Raw genomic sequence first — 12,522 nt, 5'->3', positions numbered from 1 at the left:
CTGCCCCAGCAGCAGAATCAAATCACGGTGTTTTGTTTTTTTTTAAATCTTCATGAAAAGGACGGTTATGTCAAGAAAGCTGTTGAAGGGAGGTGGGGAGGGGGAGAGAAATGGGACCTTTGGCTTCAGGGATATATCCATGTGGAGGGGGGGGGGGAAGGATGTTTCTTGGAGATCCGGGGTCGAATGCCCTGGCTAGCTCCTGCCAAGGCAGCGGCCCGGAGACAAGATGGATTGTAAATGCAATCCAATTTTAGCTTATTGAATTGGAGATGACATCTTGAAAGGCCCAGCGTTTCAAAATAAATAAATAAATAAATAAATAAATAACCAGAAGCCTTTCAGACAGAGGCAGACATCCTCTTGGCCATGTTTATCCTTTCTCCCGGGGGGGAAAAAAAAAAAAAACCCAAACGAGCAACTCTGTTGCAGGAGATCTTTTCAAATGTCTGCCTGGCTTCTGACATGCTCTCCCTTAATGAGGCCACTCAGATGGGGGAGATAAAACGGGCGATAAAGTGGTTTCCCCCCACCCCCAAATGGCAAGAGGAAAAATGAATGGGTTTCTCGGCGAATGTTTACGGAAAAAGATCGGATTAGTTCTGCAAAGGAGGTTGAATCCAGAAACAAAATGAATCCTTCTTCTCCCGCTTCCGCCAAAAGGATTATCTTGCTCCCCTGGGCCACGAATGTCCTGCAGGTTGTGAAATTTTTATGCAGAATGCAAAACGCAGAATGAGGGAGCTGGTTAGAACCCCACCCCCTGCTAACACTGATGATGTTGCCTAGTTGGGTCATGAGACGTCTGAAAGAAAACCACCGAGCTCAGAGAGCACCAAAGACTCCAGAGTCCTCCTCCTCTTCCTCTTCCTCTTCACAAACTCCACCCTCTTCTAGCACTGATGATGTTGCCTAATTGGGTAATGAAATGTCCTCAAGAAAACAAGCTCAAAGAACACTAAGGACCTCACATGTGCTGCTGTTGTTGCTACTCCTTCTCTTCTCCATGAACTCCACCCCCTTCTAGCACTGATGATGTTGCCTAGTTGGGTCATGAAACGTCTGAAAGAAAACCAACAAGCTCAGAGAGCACCAAACACTCCGCAGTCCTCCTCCTCCTTCTCTCCACAAATTCCACCCCCTCCTAGCACTGATGATGTTACCTAGTTGGGTCATGAAACGTCTGAAAGAAAACCAACAAGCTCATGGGGCACTAAGGACCCCACAGTACTCCTACTCCTTCTCCTCCGCAGTGATTCATTTAACAACCCATGGCCAAAAAATATATATATATTGTAAAATGGGGCATGACTCACTGAGCAATCACTCCGCGTTGCCAGGAAAGGTCCGCTCCCAATTATAGCCATAAGTCAGGGACCTACCCGTTGCCTTCCCCTCTTGGATAGCTTCCTCTCTAAGATGTACTGCCCCTGCAGCTGGAAGCTCAATGTCTCCATTATGCCTAGGTTCTCCTCTGTAGATTTGTGAATTGAGCTGGCCCATTTTTATGCCAGCTGGACCAGTGGGCAGATCTACAGCCAAATGACAATTAATTAATTAATTCATTCATTCATTCATTCATTCATTCAATTTATATGCCGCTCTTCTTCGGAGACTCACGGAGACTTACAATGCATTAAGCAATAGCCTTCATACTTTTGTATATACCTGCTTAGTAGGGCTTTCGCCCCCCCCCCAACGGTGTTTTATTTTATACAAAGTCAGTTTCATTGCCCCCACAATCCGGGTCCTCATTTTACCTACCTCGGAAGGATGGAAGGCTGAGTCAACCTTGAGCCTGGTGAGATTTGAAGTAGTTGCAGGCACCTGGCAGCTAAGTACTACTTTAACAGCACTCAGTCCGCTGAGCCACCAAGGCTCCTAGCATGTCCTTGTGATAACATCAAGGCAAACCCCTTCTAGGTTACTGAAAAGGCCTCAAATGAGAGTTTCAAAACTTGGTTGAAAGCAAACTCTGGTTAAGACAGCTGGGTGAAATTGAAACCAAAAGAAGCCAAAATTCCGACCCTCAGAATTTGCTCAAATCACACCTTTTGTTGAGATGGGGAAACTGATTTCTTTCTCTTATCAGGATTTCAAGTATGCATTTGTCTTCTCTCTCTCTCTCTCTCTCTCTCTCTCTCTCTCTCTCTCTCTCTCTCTCTCTCTCTCTCTCTCTCTCTCTGAGTTGTTTTATTCCATTGTTAGTTCCCCACAAGCAGCTGTTGACGGGAAGGAACAATTTAAATCCTGCTAAGCTACTCCACAAATACTTTGATTATACCATTTGCTGGAGTTTTGTTGTTGGTTTGTTTTGTTGTTGTTGTTGTTTTTTGTTTCAAACCTGTTGCTTGTATTTCAAAGCTGCGGGATTAAAGTTTGCTTAAAACTGGTGTTTAAACTCAACTGGGCAAGTTTTATTTTAACTGGCACAGGTTTATGGTGCGGTCAGGTAATCTTTTTCCTTGACTGAGAGAGGGAAGGGAAGGGAAGGAAAGAGAGAAGGAGGGAAGGAAGGAAGGAAGGGAAAAGGGGGAAGGAGGGATGGAGGGAGGGTGGGAAGGAAGGAAGGAAGGAAGGGAAAGAAAAAGGGAGGGAGGGAGAGAGAGAGAGAGAAGGGAAAGAGGAAGGGAGGGGGAGAGGGAGGGGAGGGGAGAGAGGGGAAGGAAGGGAAAAGGAGGAAGGAGGGAGGGGGAGGGAAGGATGGAAGGAAAAGAAAAAGGGAGGGAGAAAGAAAGATCAGAAAGAAAGAAAGAAGGAAGGAAGGAAGGAAGGAAGGAAGGAAGGAAGGAAGGAAGGAAAAGAAAAAGGGAGGGAGGGAGAAGGGAAAGAGAAAGGGAGGGGGAGGGAGATAGAGGGAGGGAAGGGAAGGGAGGGAGAAAGGGAAGGAAGGAAAGGAGGGAGGGAGGGAGAAAGAAAGAGCAGAAAGAAAGAAAGAAGGAAGGAAGGAAGGAAGGAAGGAAGGAAGGAAGGAAGGAAGGAAAAGAAAAAGGGAGAGAGGGAAGGAGGGAAGGAAGGGAAGGAAGGAAGGAGGGAAGGAGGAGAGAGGGAGAGAGAAAGAAAGAGAAAGAAAGAAAGAAAGAGGAAGAAAAAGGAAGAAGGAAGGAAGGAAGGAAGGGAAGAAGAGAGGAAGATTCTTCAAGCACACGTCAGTGCTGAAATAGTTAGCTCTTTTGTGGTGGTTTGTGATTTTCACAATTACCTAAATTGTGTAGCAGATGTAAATGTGACCTCATCTCTGAGGACGAATTAAGCTGCAGAGAGAGAGGGTGGGGGTGGGGGTGGGGGGCTTGGGTAGAGTAGAGGGTCTGGCTGAAACTTTCCCAAACCTGGCTGACTGGGAGAACCGGTCTCATGAAAATGTGGTTATCTAGGGATCTCAAAGTAGAACCGTGGCGGTTAAACCGGGCATATTTAGCTTGGATACACTTGAGAAAGACAAAAATAACGTCGGATGATGGCCGCGGCTGCCCATCGTAACACCCAGGTAGACTGTGCCGTGCGAATGGATGAATGCAGACTGATCAGAACTTTCCCATCCACGAGAGGAGGGTGAACATTTTCCACTTGTAAGAGCCAAATGGGGTCCACACAACCCATTTTTATGCGCCTTCTCTCTAATCTCAAATAAATAGCTTAGCTCTCAGGGAAGGGACATTTCCCCCCCTCTTCCAGGAGAGTGGGATGAGAGTGGGATGAAAAGTCTTGGTGGTGCAGCAGACTAAAGTGCTGTTAAATAGCACCAGCTGCCTGCAATTACTGCAAGTTCAAATCTCACCAGGCTCAAGGTTGACTCAGCCTTCCATCCTTCCGAGGTAGATAAAATGAGGACCCAGATTGTGGGGGCAATAAGCTGACTTTGTATAAAAAAAAGAACACCGCTTAGGGGGGGCCGAAAGCCCTAGTAAGCAGGGCCCTTTGTGGGCCAAAGCTGTATAATTCTTTTAATTGATTTTAAATTTTGTATTGGTATGTTTTTTATCCTTGGCTGCACACCGCCCTAAATCCAATAGGAGAAGGGCTTTATATAAATTGAATGAATGAATGAATGAATGAATGAATGAATGAATGAATAAAAAAATAAATAAATATACATACATACATACATACATACATACATACATACATACATACATACAAAAGTATGAAGGCTATTGCTTAATGCATTGTAAGCCACCCTGAGTCTCCGGAGAAGGGCGGCATATAAATCGAATAAATAAATAAATAAATAAATAAATAAATAAATAAATAAATAAACACACATTTTCCCACCCACCTTTGGGTGACGGCTCCACCCACTACCTGCCCCAATCCCGCCCCTCGTGGCTCCTCCCCCAATGGGGGTCTAAAACATATCGCTCCTGTAGGAAGCCATTGGCTGCGCCCATCCCGCTCATTTCAGACACGGATTAGGTGGTTTGTCCACCACGGTGGACATGGCGGTCCCTTACTATCTTCTCAACAAGCACCCAAAGAGGGCTTGATGGAGTTGGGTCCTTCAACAGATGGCACAGTTGGGTCCTTCAACAAAAGGCATACTTGGGTCCTTCAACAGATGGCACACTTGGGTCCTTCAACAGATGGCACACTTGGGTCCTTCAACAGAAGGCATACTTGGGTCCTTCAACAAAAGGCACACTTGGGTCCTTCAACAGATGGCACAGTTGGTCCTTCAACAGAAGGCACACTTGGGTCCTTCAACAGATGGCACACTTGGGTCCTTCAACAGAAGGCATACTTGGGTCCTTCAATAGAAGGCATACTTGGGTTCTTCAACAAAAGGCACACTTGGGTCCTTCAACAGATGGCACAGTTGGTCCTTCAACAAAAGGCACACTTGGGTCCTTCAACAGATGGCACAGTTGGTCCTTCAACAAAAGGCATACTTGGGTCCTTCAACAGATGGCACGCTTGGGTCCTTCAACAGATAGCACAGTTGGGTCCTTCAACAGATGGCACACTTGGGTCCTTCAACAGAAGGCATACTTGGGTCCTTCAACAAAAGGCACACTTGGGTCCTTCAACAGATGGCACACTTGGGTCCTTCAACAGAGATCTGCAAGTTGTGGGAGCTTCATCACTTGGAAGCTTTCAAGAAAAGCCATCTGTCAGAAATACCCAAGCAGGGGCTCCTGCTTGGGCAGGGGGTTGGACTAGATGACCTACAAGGTCCCCTCCAACTCTGCTATTATTCTGTTATTCAGAAGTTGTGGGAGCTTCATCACTGGAAGCTTTCAAGAAGAGACTGGACTGTCATCTGTCAGGAATGGTGTAGGGGTTCCTGCTTGGGCGGGGGGGTTGGACTAGATGACCTACAAGGTCCCTTCAACTCTTGTTATTCCATTCCCATCTGAAAAGATTGCGAACAACCAAGCTGTCATTTAAGACCTACAAGGAAGGATCACCAGGGCGATGTGGCGATCGGAATGAGTAATATAGACTCGTACGACTCCCATTTCAAAATCTCTCCAGATCATTTAAGGCCACGCATTAACTAAATCACCTCTCGTGCTTATGCTAAGCTAGAGATGGCTCATTTCTGATTTCTGGAATATATTCACAACCGGCCATGTTTACACAACACATTGAGGTGTGAAGTTCTCAAGCCGTGAGGAAAAGCAAGAGGACCAGATGAAGAGGTGGGAGAGATGCAAAGCCGGCCTTTAAAATTGCTCTCTGCAGCCACCAACACATCTCGCTACATGAATGAATGGACTGAATGAACACCTCTCGGTGTGTCTACGGGTCGTGCATGGCCACGATTTGTGGGCCCTTGTTGCAAGCTTGCCTAATGTTAATGCGGCCAATGGAAAGTCAACCTCAGTGATTGTTGAGTTCCCCCCTGAAGTAAAAGCTGGAACACAAAGGAAGAAAAAGAAAAAAAGAGGAAGGAGAAGAATCCAGAAAACTCCAGAAGAGGGAAGGAGGAGGAGGAGGAGGAGAGGGGGGAGAGAAAGAAGAGGAGAAGGAGGAGGAGGAGGAGGAGAAGAGGAGGAGGAGTGAGAAGGAGGAGGAAAGAGAAAAAAGAGGAGGAAGAAAAAAGAAGGAGGGGAAGGAGAAGAAGAGGAGGAGTAAGAAGGAGGAGGAGGAGAGGAAGAGAAAGGAGGAGGAGGATTAAGAAGGAGGCGGAGGAGAGGAAGAGGAAGAAAAAGAGGAGGAGGAGGAGGAGGAGAGACAGAGGAGAGGAAGAGGAGGAGGAGGAGGAGGCGGAGGAGAAGAAGAAGAAGAGGAGGAGGAGGAGGAGACAGAGGAAGAGGGGAAGATAAAGAAGAGGAGGAGGGGAAGGAGAAGAAGAGATGGAGGAGGAGGAGAGGAAGAGAAAGAGGAGGAGGAGGAAAAGAAGAAGAAGAAGAAGAAAAGGAAGAGGAAGAGGAAGAGGAAGAGGAGGAGGAGGAAGAAGAAGAAGAAGAAGAAGAAGAAGAAGAAGAAGAAGAAGAAGAAGAAGAAGAAGAAGAAGAAGAAGAAGAAGAAGAAGAAGAAGAAGAAGAAGAAGGACATTCTACATTCCTCCACAAAAAGCCAGGTTCAACAAGAAGGAAATGTGATTTCCCCTTCACACTATTTTCGCACTGCTTTCTGTCAAATCATCAGCTCCAATTAAATCAGATTCGAAGCCCACATGCCAGGACCCAGGAAGAGATTCCATCCCTTTTAGCCCAGTGCTGCAGGGCTAAATAAGCGAGCCCTGGATGCACACAGATTCTCCAGCCAGAACCTTTGCAGGTGTTTCCCCCCACACCAAATTCAGGGCGGGGGCCTCTCCCCCCCCCCGTTCCCCTCCCCGATCTCCCCAGAACCAACTTCTACCCTTCTCTCCAAACCCAAAAAGCAGGAATTTGGTTTCCTGCAAGGCAAAAAAAAAAACCCGGCAGTAATGACGAAGGAAACGCAGCCCCCCAAAAAGAAGAGGAATTCGGCGAGGGGGATTTAAAAAAAAAAAAAAAACCCTTCCCAGCCATCACGTTTGGGAATCTTCATTTCCCAAACAACCCCTTGTCCTTCCTTAAATACAGAAATTCTCAATTTCTGGTTATTGTTTTCCTTCTTTTTTCCCCTCTTTTTTTTTTTTCTTCAATGCAATCTCCTTTGGACAGATTTGCATTTTTGCACCTTTCTTACAGAAAGCAAAAAAAAAAAAAAAGAGAGAGAGCCTTCCCACTCCGGCAGAGAGAGAGAGAAATTCCCCATCCCTTAAGCGTTGCAAGAGACCTCTGCATCAAATGGGAAAGGCAGGCAAGGCAGGCAGGAAGGCCAAAAAAAAAACCCGGTCCAATTGCAAGAAGGAGGGAGGATGAGAAAGGCATTACCCCCCCCCCGCAAAATACCTTTCGGGGAAGGGGGTACCACCACCACCCCTCCTCCCAAAACCTCTGGATTCGAATCCTTTGCAAAATAATAACAAGCATCCGTAATAAAGCAGGAGGAGGAAAATCAAAAAAAAACTTACCAGCTCTACTGAACCGTAATGTTTCCTACTGAATTCTCCCCGTCTACAGCCCAGATCTTCGGAGACGGAACTGGAATAGAATTGCTTCATTAGTAGACATCGCTAACTGGCCCCTCTTAAGTGACTTGGAGAGGCAAAAAAAAAAAAGAGGAAAGACGGTGGGGTTTTTTTTTTTTTTTCTTCTCTCCCTACTTCCTCCCCTGTTTCGAAGGGAATTTCTCAGTCCCGCCTTTCAAGCAGCCAGCTTCATCACTGGTGGGGTGGGGGTGCAAGGGGGGGGGGTGGAAATGCTCCTCTCCTGGACCAGGAGAATGTCTCGAAGCCACTGCCACCACTGAGGCAGGCTGGCTGGCTGGCTAGCTTCTCGAATGAAAGGGGAGGTATTGGGGGGGGGGGGTTGGGGGGGGTTGGAAGGGGAAGCGAATGGACTCTGAAAAGGGCTCTGATTGGGAAACAGGAGGGCTACGATTCAATTAAATCTTTAGTCATGGCAGGAGCATCAGGGGAGACAGACAATGCCTTGTAATTGCATTTGGCAGTCTCTCTCTCTCTCTCTCCCTCTCTTCCTTCCCACTGTCTCTCTGTCTTCCTCTCTCTCTCTCTCTCTCTCTGCCCGTCTCTCTCTTCCTTCCCTCTTCCTTCTCTTCTCTCTCCCTGTTTCTCTCTCCTCTCCCTCTCTTCCTCCCCTCTCTCCGTCTTCCTCCCCTCTCTCTGCTCATCTCTCTTCCTTCCCTCTCTTTCTTCTCTTCCCTCTCGCTGTCTCTCTCTCTCCTCTCTCCCTCTCTTCCATCCCTCTCTCTCTCCGTCTTCCTCTCTCTCTCTCTCTCTGCCTCTCTCTTCCTTCCCTCTCTTCCTTCTCTCTCCCTTTCCCCTCTCTCTCCCTGTCTTCCTCTTTCTGCCCATCTCTCTCCCTCTTCCTTCTGTCTCTTCTCTTCTCTCTCCCTGTTTCTCTCTCTATTCTCTTCCCTCCCTCCTTCTCTGCCTCTCTATCTCTTCAGTCTGTCTCTCCCTGACTCACTTCTTTCTCTCTTTCTCCCTCCCACCCACCCCTCTCTCTTACCAAAAAGGGGAAGAGGACTTTAGATGCTGCAGCATATTTAAAACACAAGAGAGGTGGAGGTGGGGATGAAGACCAGGCTGAGATGTTGATCCCGGTCTTCTAAGGAATTAGCCTCTGCAACGAAGTCTGCAATCATGTTTGGAAAATGTGGGCTTAGGCTACAAACAGTTTTCAGAGCCAGAAAACCCCCAGGAAGAGCTATTGTTCAATTCTCAGTGTGCAAAAAAAAGATGTTTCTCTACGAATAGAAGAGAATATTTGTCGCTCAGGGTGTGAACTGTGAACTTGGTGCTCTCCGAGCTTGGTAGTTTCCTTGCAGACGTTTTATGACCCAACTGGGTAACATCATCAGTGCTAGATGTTTGCATAGTGGAGGAGGAAGAGGAGGACTATGGGGTCCTTGGTGATCTCTGAGTTTATTTTCTTGCAGACGTTTCATTACCCAACTAGGTAACATCATCAGCGGTAGAGAGTGTGGGGGGGTTGCTCTTGGTTAATATATATAATTTATATACAGATAAACAGGGATTCACACCAGACAAACAACAAAGCAGAAAACAATATCCCAATCAATGAACTACCAAGGAGAAAACCGCATCCCCCATGCCTAAATAGGGAGCAAACTCAACACTCACTAGCACTGATGATGTTATCTATTTGGGTAATAAAACGTCTGCCAGAAAACAACCAAGCTCAGAGAGCATCAAAGACCCTACAGTTTTCTCTCTCTTTTGCTTTTCTTCCCTTTCAACCTTTACTGGGTGGCAATAATAACTGTAATAACAACTATTAATAGCAGCAGCAACAGAAGAAGAATTTTGCTCGGCAAAATTAATCTTCATTCCGAAGAAGCTAATGGTTGCACTTCTGTATGAGTGCTAAGAACAGTGACTCATTCAGAGAAACAGCTAAGGATCGTTCACTGTCGTATAGACAGTCCTCAACTTCTAACCACAACCGTGCCCCAAATTTCTGCTGCTCAGCGAGACAGTTGCCAAGTCAGTTTTGCCCCATTTTGTAACCTTTCTTCCCACTGTCGTTAAGTGAGTCACACGGTTGTTCAGCGAATTCGGCTTCCCCATTGACTTTGCTGGTCAGAAGGGGTCACAAAAGGGGATCACGTAACCCCGGGACACTGCAAACCGTCATAAATATGAGTCAGTGGCCAAATGTCCAAATTTTGATCACGTGAGCCTGGGGATGCTACAGAGTGTGGGATTTATATATAGTTTATATACAGATAAGCAGGGATTCACACCAGACAAACAACAAAGCAGAAAACAATATCCCAATCAACGAACTACCAAGGAGAAAACCATATCCTCCATGCCTAAATAGGGAGCAAACTCAACACTCACTAGCATAAGTCATAAGTTGTATGTCATAAGTTGCTTTTTCCAGTGCCGTTGTAACTTCTGACGGTCACTAAATGGATGCTTTGTAAGTTGAGGCCTATCTGTGTTGAAAATGGCTCCAAGATCCCCGCAGATGGGGACTGCAGCCAAGAAATTAAAAGACGCTTGCTCCTGGGGAGGAAAGCGATGGCAAATCTAGACAGCATACTAAAAAGCAGAGACATCACCCTGCCAACGAAAGAGCGTATAGTCAACTAGGAAGGCTGAGCACCAAAGAATGGAGGCCTTTGAACTTTGGTGCTGGAGAAGACTCCTGCGAGTCCCTTGGACTGCAAGGCGATCCAACCGGTCAATCCTAGAGGAGATCGACCCTGACTGCTCTTGAGAAGGCCAGAAGAGGAAACTCAAATACTTTGAATACTTTGCCCACCTAACGAGAAGGAAGGACTCCCTGGAGAAGAGCCTAATGCTGGGAACGATGGAGGGCAAAAGAAGAAGGGGATGGCAGAGAACGAGGTGGCTGGATGGAGTCCCTGAAGCAGTCGGCATGAGCGACATTTCAACGAAGTCTCATTCGTCATCTTCAGGCTGGTGTTCTCAGCTTCGTGCTTCCAGGAGCAATGCTTCGGAACATTGCTCCTGGAAGCACGAAGCTGAGAACACCAGCCTGAAGATGACGAATGAGACTTCGTTGAAACGTTGCCAAGACACTTCCAATTTTATGTGGGAGAAGAACCAAAGACCTACATACAAACACCCGCGAAAACCTGAGAAAACATATATATATATATATGTTTTTCTTCTAGCCAGGTTTTCCCTACGTAGCCAAGTTTTTTTTGTAGCTCCAGCTCAGTAGAATCTCATCTACTATATATATATGATCAGCTCTGCTTGTCAAATTGTGTATAATAAGCTTTTATGAAATCGGAGCGAAAGAAGGGTGGAGAAGCAGTTGTATCCTTGATGTCCGTATGTTTTTTTTTAAGCGAAACTCAAAATACAGTAGCTTCCCCCTCCTTTATTTTTTTTTATTATTATTATTTTTTTAGAAAAAACACAAAACAAACGGTGATTTTCTTCCTGCAGTCTCCAGGACTTCTCCAGCTGGTTGCCACAGAAACTAGCCGAGAAATAATTCTCGGTTGGACGGACTTGTGTGGCGAACAAGGTTGCGAGAAGAATGTTAAGCATCGTGTTTTACGTCGTTGAGGGAGTATCTTAGAAAGCTTTGGGGAAGAGTGGGGGGGTTAGGAGTCACCAATTTTGGGGGGGGAGGGTTGGCTTCCTCTCTCTGTCCCTCTGGATGTAGGATAAAGGTTCTTCGCGGCCAACGGAGAGACTGGACAATGGAAGTGGACGTTGGTTGATCGTGTACCGCAACCAAAGGGAAAGAAGTTCTCCCTTTTGAAAACATGATTGACAGAAAGCCACCGTCTGAAAGGGGGGGAAAAAACAGTGGGTCTCTGAATGATAACCTGTGCCCGAACAGGCACTCCACCCGGGGAGCAACAGGCATTCTCACAAGCTCTAAGAGAAAGTTGGAAATACAGATAAGTTACCCCGAGTTACCACAGGACTGTCCGAAGTTACGACATCACCGAAAAAGGTGACTTACAAACCATTTCCTCTAATGTTACTGTCATTGTGGCATCTCCCACAGTCGCGTGATAAAACATTCAGCCACGTGGCACGCGTTTATGATGGTTCACAGCGTCGTGGAGGTCACGCGATCCCCTCTTTCCGCGACCTTCTGATCTGACCTTATGACCATTTTTCACACTTGCGACCGTTGCAGGATCCCCATGGCCACGGGATCATTTCGGCTCGTATTTATGACGGTCACAACGTCCCGGGGTCGCGTGGGATCCCTTTTTTGCGACCTTCTGAACGAGTCAAGTCAAGGGGGAAGACAGATTCGCTTCATAACCGTGTTTCTAAGTTCACAAGCGCAGTGATTCGCTTAACGACGGTGGCGAGAAAGGTTGTAAAACAGGGCAAAATTCATTTCACAAGCGTTTCGCTTAGCGATGGAAAAACCCGGATGTCCGTTGCGGTCGTACGTCGAGGAACTGCCTGTACTTTGACCTACATTTTCAAGCATTTGTTCTATGCTGGACTTCGAATAGCATGCTGGGAAGTTTTCAGCCCCGAAAAGCATACAAGCCAGCCAGGCTTTTATTTTAAATAAAGAAAAAGAAATCAAAGCAACAATTCAATTTTCTTTCGTTGGCTTTAAATGGAATTAAAACGAATTAACCCCGGCAAAGCGGATGATGACTCATGCAGATGTTCTGATGGTCTCCTTCTGGAAAAATTCAGAGAGTTCAACGTTATGATTGTATCCAAATTTAAGGAGCCGGAAAAGAAAGACATCTCGTTTTCATCTTTCTCCCAAAACTGTGCCAGCCCATCTTTTCTGTATAACAGGTAGTCCTCGGTTCACGGAGTGATCATTCAAAGTTACGACGGCACTGAAAAAAAAAGGGACGTATGACCCTTGTTCACACTTAACGACCGTTCCAGCATTCCCAGTGGTCACATGATCAAAATTCAGACTCTTGGCAACGGACTTGTACTTATGACGGTTTTGCAGTGTTCCTGGAGGTCACGCCCTTTGGCGACCTTCCGATGAGCGAAGTCAATGGGGAAAGCCGGATTCA

At 46.5% G+C, this 12,522-nt stretch overlaps 1 protein-coding gene across 1 annotated transcript in view; it reads right to left on the bottom strand.

Annotated features, from left to right (window-relative positions):
• The window catches only part of GARNL3 (GTPase activating Rap/RanGAP domain like 3), a 76,633-nt gene that overhangs the window by 49,421 nt on the left and 14,690 nt on the right, over positions 1 to 12,522 (bottom strand). Inside the window, exon 2 of the mRNA XM_070955604.1 lies at positions 7,448 to 7,517. Within this exon, the coding sequence (XP_070811705.1) occupies positions 7,448 to 7,517 (70 nt within the window). The remainder of the gene's footprint in view (positions 1 to 7,447; positions 7,518 to 12,522) is intronic.

This window comes from Pituophis catenifer, unplaced genomic scaffold (assembly GCF_029215685.1).
Source record: "Pituophis catenifer annectens isolate HBS135680 unplaced genomic scaffold, rPitCat1.0.hap2 SCAF_17, whole genome shotgun sequence".
NCBI classification, from domain to species: Eukaryota; Metazoa; Chordata; class Lepidosauria; order Squamata; family Colubridae; genus Pituophis; species Pituophis catenifer.
This window is presented reverse-complemented; position numbering and strand designations above follow the sequence as displayed.